Below are 16,808 nucleotides of genomic sequence, written 5' to 3' on the forward strand. Positions count from 1 at the left end.
TAAGTTGCCTACAGACGAGGTAGAAAATGACCAATATTGTCCTTTCTGGGACTTGACCTAAAATACATACCTACAAGGGAACATACATTCCACCAGTTTTATGAATTGAGATCAGATAGGAAAGTGCCCTCTGGCAAGTAAATATTTTATTATCGACTAAGTTACCGACACTTGAATCCAGAAGACCCAGTAAGAATCGTGCTGAAACTTTCCAATAGCTTTATGAAGACCAGACAATGACTGTCCACAGTTTACTAGGCATAAATAAGCAACACACATTCAATTTTTTATATGTTTTATCTGTATTTATTAAATAACAAAATTATTTGCGCTGAATATCTCGCACATGGTTGACGATGGTTAATACAAACAATGAACCGTCCCCCCTCAGGATTCAAAGTACCCTGGAAACATGCATATTCCGTCAGCAGCCTACAGAGGTATTTTATAAATAAGGATTTGTCAACAAATATACATTAGCACAGCATAAAATAACTAGCACATAATGTATGCCACTTAGGGAATTTAATAATTTTGTATCTTCAATGAACAGCATTAAAGAATGCACATTAGTACAAAAATTCCATCACTTTTGAACAAAATCTTTGGAGAATACTCCTTTATCTATCCTATACTGTGATAGCTTCACAACAGCTGCCTAAAACCATTAAAATCTCATAGAGACCTTTCAAAGGACTTCAGTATCCTTTTTTTCTCCCACAAATCTTCAATATCAAGAGATCTTTTGCACACCTCCATTTATCACATTTTACGAAAAAATCACATTCTTTGTCCGCTCCCTATAAAATAATGCAGATGAAAAGTCATATACATGTGTGTGTAATGGGTATTACAAGAATGAACATAATTTAACCATGATTTAAGACGAGAGATATCAAAACGCAAGTCTGTTATGTGTCAAGCCCTTTTATTGGGCTTGTGTTATTTATGCCGCAGATTTTATCAACGACGGGAAGTCATTCTCGTCATCAAACTTCGGCGCAGCGTTGGCTGACCTCCTGTCGCCTCCTCTGCCACCTGTTCTTCCACCACGTGGACCTCTAGGTCTGCGACCACCACGGCCTCTTCTTGGTGAATCATTAAATGTGATTCTAATTTCATTGACAAGCTTCTTTTGTCTGATCTCATCCTCCTGAAAAGAAACAATGATAAGCATCTAATGACAATACTATTATATCTGCTTATAATTCTAGAGCAAACACTTGGGAATAAGACCCGATTTTCAGAACTACAATGTCTTCGCGTTGAAAACACCACAATATGGAAACTAACGGTACAGCACAGTCACATTAAAAAGCAAGCTGTTTGCAATACGCTTATGCCAAGTCAGTCAGTCAATGAAGGCCCTGTATCGCTCACCTGACCTAGGAATCATCAAGATTAACATTCTGACCAAATTTCATTAAGATATGGTCATAAATGTGGCCTCTAGTGTGTTAACTAGCCTTTTCTTTGATCTAACCTGGTGACCTAGTTTTTGACCCTACATGACCAAGATTCAAACTGGACATTGAGATCATCAAGATTAAAATTCTGACCAAGTTTCATGAAGATATAGTCATAAATGCGGCCTCTACAGTGTTAACAAGCCTTTCCTTTCATTTTGATTTGACCTGGTGGCCTAGTTTTTGACCCCAGATGACCCAATATCAAATTCGTCACAGATTTTATTGAGGGTAACATTCTAAGTTTCATTAAGATTGGGCAAAAACTGTGACCTCTAGAGTGTTAACAAGCTTTTCCTTTGATTTGACCCGGTGACCTAGTTTTTGATCCCATAAGACCCAGATTCGAACTTGACCTAAAGATCATCAAGATTAACATTCTGACTAAGTTTCATGAAGATACAGTCATAGATGTGGCCTCTAGAGTGTTAACAGGCTTTTCCTTTGATTTGACCTAGTGACCTAATTTTTGACCCCATCTGACCCAGATTTGAACTTGACCTATATATCAAGATTAACTTTCTGACCAAGTTTCATTAAGACATGGTCATCAATGTCGCCTCTAGAGTGTTAACTAGCTTTTCTTTTGATTTGACCTGGTGACCTAGTTTTTGATCCTACATGACCCAGATTCAAACTGGACCTTGAGATAATCAACATTAACATTCTGACCAAATTTCATGAAGATACAGTCATAAATGTGGCCTCTACAGTGTTAACAAGCTTTTCCTTTGATTTGACCTGGTGACCTAGTTTTTGACCCCAGATGACCCAATATCGAATTCATCCAAGATTTTACTGAGGGTAACATTCTGACCAAGTTTCATTAAGATTGGGCCAAAATTGTTATCTCTATAGAGTGTTAACAAGCTTTTCCTTTGATCTGACCTGGTGACCTAGTTTTTTTATCCCAGATGACCCAATATCGAACTCGTCCAAGATTTTATTGCGGGTAACATTCTGACCAAGTTTCATTAAGATTGGGCCAAAATTGTGACCTCTAGAGTGTTAACAGTCAATTGTTGACGACTACGGACGACTGACACAGGGCAAACACAAAAGCTCAAAAAGTGCTCAGGTGAGCTAAAAATAAGCTTAATCTAATACAACTGCCATTCTAAGCTGTCAATATCCATGCAATTGATTTCTTCATAGACATAATTGCAACAGTTGACCATTTCTGGCAATCAAGTTCAAAATTACTGAAATTCTGTTACTGTCAAAAGAAAGCTTGTCTTTTTCATTAGTCCCGCCAGAACTGATACATCTGTATAGTCTTGTCATGATTCATCAATGATTGCAATTTTTTGTACTGCATTCTCTCAAGCTTTTTATTGTTAACAAATTCTACTGACAAGATAAAAAGCAGTACAACCTCACTTCCAAGCAGGAAATAATGTACTTTACTTTGAACATCTATTTATAATACTTTGCATTTGGCTTACTTACAAAAACATGCCCCTTGCAACTTGAGAAAAGGTTGCCTATTTCTCAAGAAAGAATAGAATATCCAGACACTACACTTACATCTTCCTCTTCTTCAGACTCCTCCTCTTCCTCGCTCTCTTCATCGCCTTCGCTCTTGCGATACACACGTGCACTCTTCCACTGCGACGTGTCTACGCCCTCGTTCGCCTTTCTCAATTTAAATTCGGATTTCATACGTTTGGCATCTTCCATTTTTTTCCATTCTTCCAGAGTCAGCTGCTTTGGCCCCTCATCTTCGGGTTCCTCAACAGTGGCAGATTCAGTGCTTTCACTGAAAATTTTCATGTTCAAAATTAGAAACATTATTCCAATTCATCTTTTGTTCCCAATCAATCAAACCATTTCAAACTGATCACAACTGAAATTTTTACTATTAAAAGATTTATAAAATGACAAAATCTTAAATTCTACCATAGATTTCAGTAATGGTCATATTAAAGGTGCGTTTCTACAAGAGGGTGCTGTTTAACAAAACCTTTTTCACATGCTCTACAGGAAACAAGATGGCCATAGGTCGCACACCAGAGTAACATACAATAACAGTGTAAACATGTTTGACATAGTGACCCAGTTTCAAACTCCTTAAAGTTTCCAAGGAGATAAACAATCTGACAAAGTTTCATGAAGACTGGAGGGAAAAACTGTCTCAAGTGTTTTTTTTTTCTTTGATTTGCCCTAGTAAACTAGATTTTTATCCAACCGGACCCAATTTTTAACCCATTTGAAATTTCATGGTGACAAATATTCTGACCAATTTTCATTAAGATTTGACCAAAAATGTGACCTCAAGTGTAAACAAGCATTTTCTTTGACCTGACCTAGTGACCTAGTTTTTGATCCAACATGACCCATATTCAAACTTGACCTAGGAATCATCATCAAGATAAACATTTTGACCAAGTTTCATGAAGATAGGGTCATAAATGTGGCCTATAAGAGTGTTAACAAGATTTTCCTTTGATCTGGCGTACTGACCTAGTTTTTGACCCCACACGACCCAGTTTCGAACTTGGCCTAGAGATCATCAAGACAAACATTCTGACCAAGTTTCATAAAGATTGGGTCATAACTGTTGCCTCTATAGAGTGTTAACAAGGCAAATGTTGACGCACACCAATGGCCAGGCACAATAGCTCACATTGAGCACTCTGTGCTCTGACGAGTTAAAAACGAACCCTTTTCACCCTAGTTTATAAAAAATACTTTTAAGTTTTAAGAAATGAACACCTTACTACAGAACATTTATTCATCTATAACGTGTCTAATGTTAGTATAGCATTAAAAGTGTTTGTTTCATTAAATCTGCAGAATTATTTGCAACTGTTTGTACAAACAGCCTATAAACCCTTGGGACTACAAATCAATCTGCTTCAACATGAAAAACATGCACAATCCTAGAAACATAACCTCGGAGATATATTTGTACAGTAAGAATGAAAAACGTATACTCTGTTATTTGAAAGTAACTGTAAAGACTTACTTTGGATCCTTGTTCTCAGTATCTTCAGCCTGTGGGGTCCATTCCTGTGGTTCCTCCTGCACATCTTTCATCTGTTCCCTGAAAAAAATTTTTTTTTGGATATATTAAAAGTCTTAAGAGATGAGATTAAAATAATATGCATGAATCAAACCGTGTTCACAATTGTATCCATATTTAATAAACAGAACAGCTAAACAGCCATCTGCTATTTGGCTATGTCTCAAATTTACAGAAGGTATTGTTTTTTTTTAAATTACCAACATGTTATTAAACACACCAAAATTTCAAAAATATCAACAACAAAAATTGTGAGGCAAAAGAATGAAGTAATATCTGTAAGATATTGGCAGAATAACAATGGCAGTTTAGCTTTTTACTCTGTATACTTCAAACATAGGCAATGTCCAAAAGCTAGCTGTAAGCATCATGCAATCCTTAAATGAGTATTTCTAATAGAGTTCAATATTTCAAATGGTTCCCATGGAGATTACTACAGCAGCTGTGAAGCATCATTCTAATGTTAGTTCAAGTAAAGCTGATGCTTCAAATAAGAATGCGACAGGGATAGTTTGTTAGTTGATACACCTCTAAAACTTGGGAAATTCTAAGTCTCTGATAATGTCTATATGTAAAGTACGATGACTTGAACATGATGGAGAAATCAGCTTATAATGGTACTGGACACAAACTACTTACAATTAATGCAAAAAGTTCAAAATTATCAGGATAATACATAATTTGATTCCATTTTATGCATAATGTATCTGTGAAATCATTAATATTCGTGGAGGACTAATCCTCGTGGATTTCGTGGCCGAGTCCATCCACGAAATTTAATCCCAATGAACAGGTAAAATTCCCATTTATTTTCTGTTCAAAAGTTGAAATCCACATCCCCATGAAATTGCAGTTTTGACCAAAACCATGAAATTTCATGATCACGAAATAAAATGATTTTACAGTATATAAAGCAGTTCTATTTTCCTAGGATAAAAGAGCAAAGTTAAAATGCATATAATTAAAACGACAAACACCTTTTCTCTTCAAGAAAACATGTCAAATGCACTTAGACAAACATTTTTAATGGCACTACTCATATTTCCCTTTTACGATTTTTTAACTGCTACTTTCACTTTAGAAACAATTCATATTAAAAAAGATGTAAAATAAAGCCTACTATGAATAAACTGACTGCAGCATAAGTTTTACTGCAATAAATATAAGTAAATATATAGCACAAGTTATTATGCTTAATGTACAAAAAAAAAAAGTGTGCCTGTGATATTAACACTGACAGGGTTAAATGTGATATTCAGCATGCAACTGTTACGGCAACAACATGCACTTATACAGTACTATAATGACAAATCACATGCTTTCAATGGCAAAACTTTCTGAAACATAAACATACCTAGAAACAAAGCCAATAAAAATTAAAATATCTCTTCTGCAGGAAGACTTCTGTTTTCTAAATAAACGATTTGCTACTTTTTAAGGGGCAATTAAAAACCAGATAAATGCTACTAATGTTTGACAATTTAGAAGAACCTTATAAAGTCAACAGTGTCAGGCAACAACAATTGCCATCAAATCAAAATATCATTTACAGCTACTAGAGTCCTCTTAGCTACTCTGAACTGGCAATATAAAAACTAGAGGCCAAGATGCAAATAAATACCAGTATGAAAATGAAACATAAAATGCCCTGTTGCTGTGTTTTGATAAATTTTCAGAAGCATCTAGACTACTTTCCAGCTGCACTACATACAGCAGTATCATTTTCTGTTTACATCTGCATAAAAACATTTAACATTTATTAATGAACATGAATATGAACATGCTGCCTATAGCCTGTACTAAGAAGGAAAATGAATTTCTGACATAACACTCACAACACGATACCATTTTCATAATACACAAAAATGTCTCATCTTGGGCGATACTACTTGAAAATGCAGAGTTTAATTGTTTGATGAAATTTGACAATCTGTATATGTACAAATTTCCCCTTAATATATGTAAAAAACGAGCTGTCACTAATGGTGACAAATGCCCCCGCAGCGCCTTGACCTTTGACCTGGTGACCCCAAAATCAGTAGGGGTCGTGTACTCAATAAGTACTATCAGCATGTGAAGTTTGAAGGTCCTGGGTGAGTACAATAGCTCTCACTCTAGTCAAAATTATGAGCAGTCCAGATAAAATTCATTAAATTCTTAAACTGTCGGATTACATGATACATGAATGAAGGTGTAGCTACTAAATACAATATGTAGCATGACAAGGAATCACAGGAGCTAGACCTTCTAGAAAACATGGCCGTCACAGCCTTTCATTTTGGCCAGTATTTCTGAACCAAGTTATGTTAATGTTCCAGCAGTTAACAAGTCTGAAACTCCAGAGTAAAGAATGTGTACATGCTTAATCCTATGTTATTTTTGTTCATAATCAACCTGTTATTTTTCATTTCACAATCAACAAAGACATAAATATAGGAGATACATTGATAAGCAATAGCAACTGCTAAGGCAAAAGCTATAAACTTAATGAGCACTGAAGTCTCAGACTTGACAGTAGCAGAAAGGGAACTATTGATTGCAATATATGAAGATGTACTGGCTGAGCTGTTTTTTTTAATGTACTCAATAAAATGGTTTTTTATAGACAATGTGCAATTTTCTGACACATCATATATCACACAATGCTCCAGCTGGTAGTTTCAAGTGGCAAAGTGCCAAACCATGTTCAAAGTGTTTTCAGGTCATAACACCTAAATATTCAACTTGTAACAAAACTAAACAAAGTTGCCTCACTGGAGCACTGCACATAATCTGAATTTACAGGAATGCACTAAATGAAACATGAAAACAGCAAATTAATCTTGAAAAACGCAAAGGAAGACTGAAGGGGACACGCCCTTGTTTTCTAGGAGAAAATCGGGCTCCTATGAATGAGATCACCTACTTGGGATCCCTCCAGTAGTCCACCTTCGGAGGCAGGCTGCAAAAGAGACAGCACTACACTCAACAAGAAAACATTTCTTTTATGTTAAATGTAGTCTAAGTACACATGGACAGCAACTGAAATGCTCATTTGTCTTGTACTTCTGGTCTCTTTAACTTGAAAACTGTCTAACACTTGTCAAGGATTTCAGTTAAAAACCATGTGTAAATAGAACACAATCAGGCACAAAGACAACAACTTTAAAACTTAATTGTAAATTAAAGCATCCCTTGCAAGATGGTCAAAAATACAGTTGATAAAATGCAGCTTCAGTGACAACAAAGTTTAAGCTACAGATTCTCAGAAATATTATCACAACGTCATTCAATACGGGCTGCATTGACCAAAATTGTCTTAAATTTTTTGGATTACCATGTCCCTATGTATTTATCTGAATAAGGAGGCAATGCTTCGGTATTGCCAATTAATTTTCAAACTAATGGCCTCTTTTCATATTTAAAGGTGGTCAATCACATTTAAACAACATTTGATGACATTTTTTACTTTTTGTATATTCTGGTAGAGAATTATTTAAGGAACAAAAGGATCGTGTAATCCCAATTATTTCCATTGTCACGACAATGAGCTAAAAATCTATTTCCGCATTCTTAAAATTACTTGTCAATTTTCCAACTTTTTAGATAAAATGTAGTTCTTTTTTTGGATACAATCATTTACAGATGTGATAACAAAGCGAACATAACAAGTTGAACAATCAGTTTCAAAAATAGCTGTCGTAGCTCTTTCACTTTTCGTCCGAAGGCCCAAATACAACAGATAACCTAATAGATTTCAACTTGCCTATTGAATATCCCATTGAAAAGCATACATTTATGCTATTAAAAAAACAATACTAAACTTCTACTTCCTTAGCAGTAGTATCTTTTGCTTTGTACAATTATACTTAATTTTGGTTGGCCAGATAGAAATAATTTAAAACCCCGTTGAACAAGATATGTTAGTAACAAAAATTGTAATAATGTGCTTACGTTTCCGTTCAATCGACAATTACCGTTATGGCCAAAATCGATCACCTAGAATCATGTGACCCAGAAACCAATCAAGAAACAAGAGAAACGGATCGGTTAAATTTAATAGATCACCAGTATGTTGTTTTTGCCAACAAAACTGGAAATCGAGAGCCTTGCGGTGAAACATCGATTCTTAGTCAATCATTTATTTTAACTCCCTAACTTGAAGTACAGTTCTACTGTTACCTGATAAATTAATCTATCCTTTTTGCATTTCAAACCAGAAAAATGGATTGACTGTCCGCGAACAAGACGTGAATGCGAAATCACTGTCCGCATCCAAAATGTCCCGGTCGACAATGTTTTGGACCTAGGAATTTCCAATACACCTGAACAAATACAGGAACGGCAACCAGTGCAGTTAGATTCTCCTAGTTGAAATGTAATTTTATATTAATAAAATTTTGGTAATCTACATCCCCTTTAATAATTTTGGGAAGTCATAAAAAAAGCTAGGTTAAGTTGCTTGTTTATTTCGTAAATGTCCTGTTATTTTACATTTGATTTGTGATAGACTACGACTATTGAAACAACTGATACCAATCAGTATTAAAGCCCCGTACTTCAATCACTTATTCCGATAATATTGCGAACAAGATAGCAAAGGGTATTAACTAATTATCAAACTTGGTTTCTAATGAGTTCATTACAATTACATACTAGTTTTAATCAAATATTTGTTACAAATATATAATACAACTTGATCTATGAAATTAAAATTTCCTTGAGCAAAGGATGTTTACTCTAAATTTATACTTATGATAAAATAACTCTATCTTGGTTGGGACAACCAGGATAGGAAAATGTAACTTTAATAAACCCAGTGAAATCTAATTTGTATTAAGTGTTAAGTGAACATAATGAGTGTAAATGATTCTAGCTAAAGTTTCGACAAATCCGTTACATGGCCAAAATCTTATTATCCACCTTTAAGCTGAATATGTTGCACCTTTTTCTCAAAATACCTAACAAAGAAACAAAGGAAAACTGGATTCTACAGGATTTTATATACTTGGTAAGGAATAGATCAGTAGCCAAGTCATTTATGTTCACATATTGCCAAACAAATACTGCAATACCAAGTTGAGTTAACAATGAATGACACATTAGTAACCATGTGAGTTTTTAACTTCCTTCTAATGGAAGTACCATGCATATCCTTGTTACACTTAGGATGTCAAGAGTAATGAAACTGTTGCATTTAAAATGAAAAAAGGATTTTGAAACATGACACGTACAAAACAAGACGTGTGTCTGTAAGTCGCTGGTGCCCCCAATTCCTGCCACTGTATGCTTATTTTTGGACCGGCTGTGTAATTTCCAATTAAAACACTGAGTGCACAACTTTACATGCTGAAGGGCAACCCAGTGCAGTTTGATTCCTCTAGGTCAAATAATTTTCAAGATATGCACAACACAAATTTGGATGGACAGATGAGGGCAACTCTGATGGCCACCCAAATAATTTTGAGTCAGTGGCACAAAAAAACATCAGCTGCCTTAAGTTTGCTTGCTTCTTTTTTTAATGTTCCAACTGTTGACTATGTTATATTATTTGTGATACTGGGAGACTTAGAAAAACTATAGCTATCACTATGGGTGATCAATGCCCCGAACACCACTTTGATACAGGAATGAAAAATATTGCAATCAAGGCCTTTGACCTTGAAGTGTGACCTTGAACTTGGAATAAGATACCTTGGTTTTACACATTGCAAGTGGTCTTGACAAGGTTAACAATTGACGCTAGGTTTATAAAAATCCTTCCAGTGGTTAAGAATATATAGAGAATACAAACTTTGATCTTTGAAATCTAAAAGTAACCTCGTTGGACCTAATGACCTAGGTTTTGCACTCCTAACTGTGGTCTGAATGAGCTTATTGACACTAATTTATGAACTTCTTTCTAGTGCTTCAGAAGACACCGTATTTCATCTTTGACCTCTAGGTGTAACTTTATCTTAGCAACCACAGTAATGTGCTCTGCACGTCTTCTTCATGTTCTTTACATGGTGCATAATTGTTGCTAGTTTTTACAAGTTTTCCTAGCAGTGGACAGGGATTGGACAAAGTTAAACTACTGACCTATAACCTCCAAGTGGGAGCTCAACTTTGGATCTAGTACCTGATTGTGCGCTCTGTACATCAAATTCATGAAGTAACAAACTGTTGCTAGTTTCATGAAAATGTACATGCACCACTCTAAACACTGCCCTCATATAGTTTGTATCTGGGCGTACACATTTTCATTTTATTTTCGTTTAATCGAAAAAAAGTACTAAGACACATATCTTCAGCATTTAGAAACAGCGGCCGGACTCCATGCTCCCTCTTGGTTTCTTAGATGTTGAAGACTTCATTTCACAGCCCCTGTACTGTACTGGTCAGACAATGAACTTTCTCAACAATTCTTGTAACAGAACAATGTTATTTTCTCTTATTAAATCGAAGTTTGTTAAGTAACTGTTAATAAAATAAAAGTAATTTGTGAAGAGCCGAACTATTACATTATCTAAACTAGTTTAAGTATTAAATTTTCAATATACTTACTCGATATCATCTTTCACAGTACCCCAATTATGTGCTCCAGAGCCTTCCCGTTTCTCAGTTGCCTTTACACCACTGCTGTATCAAACATGACAGAAAACAAAATTTTAATCATCCAATTATCAAAGAATACAAGCTTCAATAACACATATAAAAGTTGCTTGAAAACAAGAGCTGTCACTAATGGTGACAAAAAGTTAACATTGGCCCCTGTGACCTTGATCTTTGACCTGGTGACCCCAAAGTCAGTAGGGGTGGTATACTCAATAAGTACTATCAGCATGTGAAGTTTGAAGGTCCTGGGTGCAGTGGTTTGCGAGTAAAGTGCCTTCATGCAAAAAGTTAACGCTGGCCCCTGTGACCATGACCTTTGACCTGGTGGCCCCAAAGTCAGAAGGGGTGGTGTACTCAATAAGTACTATCAGCATGTGAAGTTTGAAGGTCCTGGGTGCAGTGGTTCGCAAGTAAAAGGCCTTCATGCAAAAAGTTAACGTTGGCCAGTGTCCTTGACCTTTGACCTGGTGAACCCAGTCAGTACGGGTGGTATATTCAGTAAGTACTATCAGCATGTGAAGTTTGGAGGTCCTGGGTGCAGTGGTTCGCGAGTAAAGTGCCTTCATGCAAAAAGTTAACGTTGTGGCGAACGAATGAACTAACAGACGGACTGTTGAAAACTAATATGCCTCCCTTCGGGGGCATAACAAATGAGGGGACAAAAGCAAATACTTCAAAAGAAATAATTTCATCTTGCACAAGTAAATCAATATTAAACAAGAGTGCCATGAAGGCCCTGTATCGCTCACCTGACCTATTGACCTAAAGATCATCAAGATTAACATTCTGACCATGTTTCATTAAGATATGGTCATAAATGTGGTCTCTAAAGTGCTAACTAGCTATTCCTTTGATTTGACCCGTTGACCTAATTTTTGACCTGACATGACCCAGATTTGAACTTTACTTAATGATCATCAAGTTTAACATTCTGACAAAGCTTCATGAAGATACAGTCATAAATTTGGCCTCTTAAGAGTGTTAACAAGCTTTTCCTTCGATTTGACCTAGTGACCTAGTTTTTGACCCCAGCTGACCCAGATTTAAACTTGACCTAAAGATCAAGATTAACATTCTGACCAAGTTTTATTAAGATAGGGTCAAAATTGTGACCTCTAGAGTGTTAACAAGCTTTTCCTTTGATTTGACCTGGTGACCTAGTTTTTGACCCCAGATGACCCAATATCGAACTCGTCCAAGATTTTATTAAGGCTAACATTCTGACCAAGTTTCATTAAGATTGGGCCAAAAATGTGACCTCTAGAGTGTCAACAGTTAAATTGTTGACGACGGACACAGGGTGGTCACAAAAGCTCACCTTTGAGCACTTCGTGCTCAGGTGAGCTAAAATGGTAGATAATACCAGTTATGTTCAGAATTCAGAAAACTGTAGGTATCCATTGAATGCTATTAAGTAACCATGATCTCCTCTCTTAGGATTTTAACTGGGCTAGGATGCAAGATGATGCCATTGTCCAAAATACTTTTTCTATTTTAACAATGTTAATCACTTGAAATGTCTGTCAATGGGAGAAATGACAGTTTAATGTGAACTTCAAGAATTTGGCAAAACCTGTACTTATTTTGGTCTGTACACCTTGAACAGTTGATGACCCTTGAACTTGGGCAAAATGGAACTTGACTGACACATGCAGCTGAACTACACAAATGTTCTGTGGAGAAGACACACAAACACCTCTGTATAGTATACGGAGAATTAAAACCTTGTAAAGGATTTTGAAACAAAAATAATCTGAATTTTTCGAGGGCCCTGACATTTGTATCAATGCAATCAATATTTCTGGTAACTTTCTAAACAGTGCTGCATTTAATATTCCTACATGACAAAAAACCTACGTTCTGTCACTTCCACTGTGGCGTTCAAACTCCCGTTTGCCGCCAAATCCTCCACGGCCACCACGATCCCCTCTGCCTGCACCACGACCCATCCTTCCTCCTCGACCACGTCCCCGATTAAAGCCTCCCTCTCCCCTTGGTCCGGATTCACGGCCAAATCCACCACCACCACCTTCTGACCTTTCAGTATTGAAGCCACCAGAAGGTCTCTCCGTTCTTTCTCTGTATGAAAATAAAATAGCTTATCAGCTTGTACTGCATTTCCTACCAACATATTATAAATAAAGGTACTTTTGTTAACCGCAAGTTACAGTACAACGTATCTAGAGACCACATAGGAGAATGGCAAAAAGTGGTCTCTTTAACACAAATTGGTCTCCGAATAAAACAGCATTTGTTCTTTAAAATACAGAACTGATATAGACAAGAGGGCCAAGATGGCCCTAGGTCGCTCACCTAAGAAACACACCATAACAGTGTAAAACATGTCTGACCTAGTGATTTCATGGAAACAAAAATTAATATTCTGACCAATTTTCATTAAGATTGGACCAAAAAATTGGTTTCTTGCGATAAAACAAGCATTTTCTTAGATATGACCTAGTTTTTGACCCTAGATGACCAAATGTTCAAACTCGACCTAGATTTTATCAAGGCAATCATTCTGACCAAAATTCATGAAGATCAATTGAAAAATACAGCCTCAATCACATACACAAGTTTTTTCTTTGATTTGACCAAGTGACCTAGTTTTTGAAACCCCAGATGACCCATATTCAAATTCGACCTAGATTCATTAAGGCAATCATCCTGACCAAATTTCTAAAAATCAATTGAAAAAAACAGTCTCTAATCGCATACACAAGATTTTTCTTTAATTTGATATCTAGTGACCTAGTTTTTTGACCTCAGATAACCCATATTCAAACTCGACCTAGATTTCATCAAGGCAATCACTCTGACCAAATTTCATGAGATCAATTGAAAACTACATCCTCTATTGCATACACAATGTTTTTCTTCGATTTGACCTAGTGACCTAGTTTTTGATCCCAGATGACCCATTTTCGAACTCGGCTAGATTTTATCAAGGTAATCATTCTGGCTAAATATCATGAAGATCAGTTGAAAAATACAGCCTCTATTGCATACACAAGGTTTTTCCTTGATTTGACCTAGTGACCTAGTTTTTGACCCGAGATGACCCATTTTCAAACTCGGCCTAGATTTCATCAAGGATATCATTCTGACCAAAATTCATGAAGATCAATTGAAAATACCGCCTCTATCGCATACACAAGGTTTTTCGGTTGATTTGACCTAGTGACTAGTTTTTGAACCGAATACCCATTTCGAACTCGCCTAGATTTCATCAAGGTAATCATCTGACCAAAATTCATGAAGATCAATTGAAAAATACCGCCTCTATCGCATACACAAGGTTTTTTCTTTGGATTTGACCTAGTGACTAGTTTTTGAAACCGAGAGACCAATTTTCGACTCGGCCTAGATTTCATCAAGATTATCATTCTGACCAAAATTCATGAGACAATTGAAAAATAACAGCCTCTATCGCATACACAAGGTTTTCTTTGATTTGACCTAGTGACCTAGTTTCTGACCCGGGATTGACCCTTTTTCGAACTCGGCCTAGATTTCCCTCAAGGTTTATCATTCTGACCAATATTCATGAAGATCAATTGAAAATACAGCCTCATCGCATACACAAGGTTTTTCTTTGATTTGACCTAGTGACCTAGTTTTTGACCCGAGATGACCCATTTTCGAACTCGGCCTAGATTTCATCAAGGTTATCATTCTGACCAAAATTCATGAAGATTAATTGAAAAATACAGCCTCTATCGCATACACAAGCTAAATGTTGACAGACGACAGACGACAGACAGACAGACGACGGACATTGAGTGATCAGAAAAACTCACCTGAGCATTGCTCAGGTGAGCTAAAAAGGTGGTCTCTAATGCAAGCGGTCTCTTAATGAATGTAGTCTCTCGAGCAAGTTTCACGGTTTTTCTAACAATTTTCTGACACTAAGTGCGACATCTGTCCAGCTGTCAGTACTAGGCATATTTCTGGTATGCAGTTTTCACTGATTTTTTCTGATTTTTCAAAACAACCTCTGGCTTTCTGAAGGGGAAGATATAGTGAGATAAACCCCACAAAAGGGGATATCCAAATCATTTGATTTTTTTAAGATAACAGGCAAAGTACCAATTTGCAAGAGCTGATCAATGGCAATGTCCTTATGAATTTGGTATCTGTCAGATGAGAAGTAAACATTAGTTTGACGTAAGTTATCAGTCCACAACAGCTGAGAGTTGTCAATCTGAAGCAACATGGGGGGTGGGGTTAAAAAATATATTATACATGTATAAATGCAGACTTTTGTCAATTATGTAAAATATAACAATTTTAGGCACAAATATATAGCTATTTTTGGCAAGGGGAAATAGCCTGTAAAATTACTGTAGTTACCTTTTAGAGTTACCCAATTTCTGACCAATACATCTCTGTGATCTGCAAATTTCCTACATGTCATTAACTTTATTACTTAGACAAAACATTTTAGGTAAATGATCTTGATGCTACTCAGAAAGAACAAATGAACCTCGTTGCCCTCCTGTATGTATATTAGTTACCTGTTTTCAGGATTAAAATTCTCATCTCTTCTCCTTGGCGGTCTATTGTCTTCCCTAGGTTCCCGATTATCTCTGTTCTGTCGACCAGTTCTAGGTCTTTCAGACTGTTGTCGAGGAGCATTTACCTTTTCTGCAAGATACATACAATGTAATGTAATACATAAGATGTCTGAAAACTGTTTCCAGACAGACTTCTGGACAAATATTCTAAACATTACAAAATTATTAAATTGAAGGTGCAAGTAAATTTATTCAAGACAAAATATTAACTTTAGTATTCAACAAGATTCACTGCTCGACAATTATTGGCCGATATTTGATTTGGCAGAGACGGTAGTGTCCCGACCTCCCCAACTCCAAAGTGTTTGAGACTAGATTTTGGACATTTCCATCCAAACACAGTTGTTATGCAGCAAGTCACAACTGTTCACTACTACAAAGTTCATGCATATTTTCATTAACAATACGTTAAAGTTTAAATTATCAACTCTGGACTTTTCTATCAACTAATCTCCGTTGCACACAAAAAAGACAACACGTGCATGCAATCCCATGCCCAATCTAGGAAACAACGTCGTAGGTACTAGATTTGTCACAAAAAATACAAGCAATTAAAGAAATATATTACCTTCCTTTACAGGTTTGATTTCCTCCACAGGTTTGTTCTTATTTTCCGTCTTCAAAACGGACTTTTTGGCATTCTTATTTTTCTTAGTCTTGTCATCTTTCTTCTTCTTGTCTTGCTCTTTCTTCGCAGATTCCTGCTGAGCAATTATATCTAAAGGATCAACATCCTCGTCTATAAACAGTTCAAATTTGTTTTTAACGTTTATGCCGTATAAACTATCCATTGTTCCTCTTCTTTTAGAGGATGGCAACGGATTTACGGCCTTACAATTTTAGTTTCACCAATATGGAGTCTGTAGCAATGGTATGATCCGGGAATCAACACGTGACTTAAAAATCGGGATAATTCGGATTTTGCTGCAGAAATATTTGTATGCCGAGGTATTCCGAATCCATAATCTATGCCCATATACGGGTATCTGGCGGGAAATGCCCGTGACCTTCACAAAATTAGTAGTCTTTCTTTCCTCACCATGAATGAAAATAAAGTTTTTAACAGCGATAAGAACACAATTAAATACTGAATCCTGTGATAACAAAGTAAGAATTAACAAAATGCATGGCCATTCCCTTTGCACTTTTGCAAAGTAATTTATG

The 16,808-nt window shown here is 36.2% G+C and overlaps 1 protein-coding gene across 4 annotated transcripts; it reads right to left on the reverse strand.

Annotated features, from left to right (window-relative positions):
- Positions 1 to 278: 278 nt before the first annotated feature.
- Positions 279 to 16,540, reverse strand: LOC123525048 (plasminogen activator inhibitor 1 RNA-binding protein-like). 4 transcript variants are annotated; one of them, XM_045303736.2, is made up of 8 exons: positions 16,213 to 16,540; positions 15,585 to 15,714; positions 12,925 to 13,146; positions 11,017 to 11,088; positions 7,397 to 7,432; positions 4,435 to 4,512; positions 2,994 to 3,225; positions 279 to 1,153 (listed from the first exon to the last, which is right to left on the reverse strand). In XM_045303736.2, the coding sequence occupies exons 1-8, from the start codon at positions 16,433 to 16,435 to the stop codon at positions 947 to 949; spliced, it is 1,200 nt and encodes a 399-aa protein (XP_045159671.1). In that variant the 5' UTR covers positions 16,436 to 16,540; the 3' UTR covers positions 279 to 946. The 4 variants fall into 4 exon arrangements, with proteins under 4 accessions (XP_045159671.1, XP_045159669.1, XP_045159673.1 ...); XM_045303734.2 differs by having other exon boundaries at positions 11,017 to 11,091; XM_045303738.2 differs by lacking the exon at positions 7,397 to 7,432 and having other exon boundaries at positions 16,213 to 16,539.
- Positions 16,541 to 16,808: the final 268 nt, after the last annotated feature.

This window comes from Mercenaria mercenaria, chromosome 3, assembly GCF_021730395.1.
Source record: "Mercenaria mercenaria strain notata chromosome 3, MADL_Memer_1, whole genome shotgun sequence".
Lineage (NCBI taxonomy): Eukaryota > Metazoa > Mollusca > Bivalvia > Venerida > Veneridae > Mercenaria > Mercenaria mercenaria.

What these genes read in the sequence shown, in the direction of transcription:
- LOC123525048 (XM_045303734.2), bottom strand. Translation starts at nt 16,435, where the DNA reads ATGGATAGTTTATACGGCATAAACGTTAAAAACAAATTTGAACTGTTT. An exon ending in GACTACTGGAGGGATCCCAA is followed by an intron (nt 4,513 to 7,396) that starts GTAGGTGATCTC and finishes AATTTTTTTCAG; the next exon opens with GGAACAGATGAAAGATGTGC. An exon ending in ACTGAGAACAAGGATCCAAA is followed by an intron (nt 3,226 to 4,434) that starts GTAAGTCTTTAC and finishes GAAAATTTTCAG; the next exon opens with TGAAAGCACTGAATCTGCCA.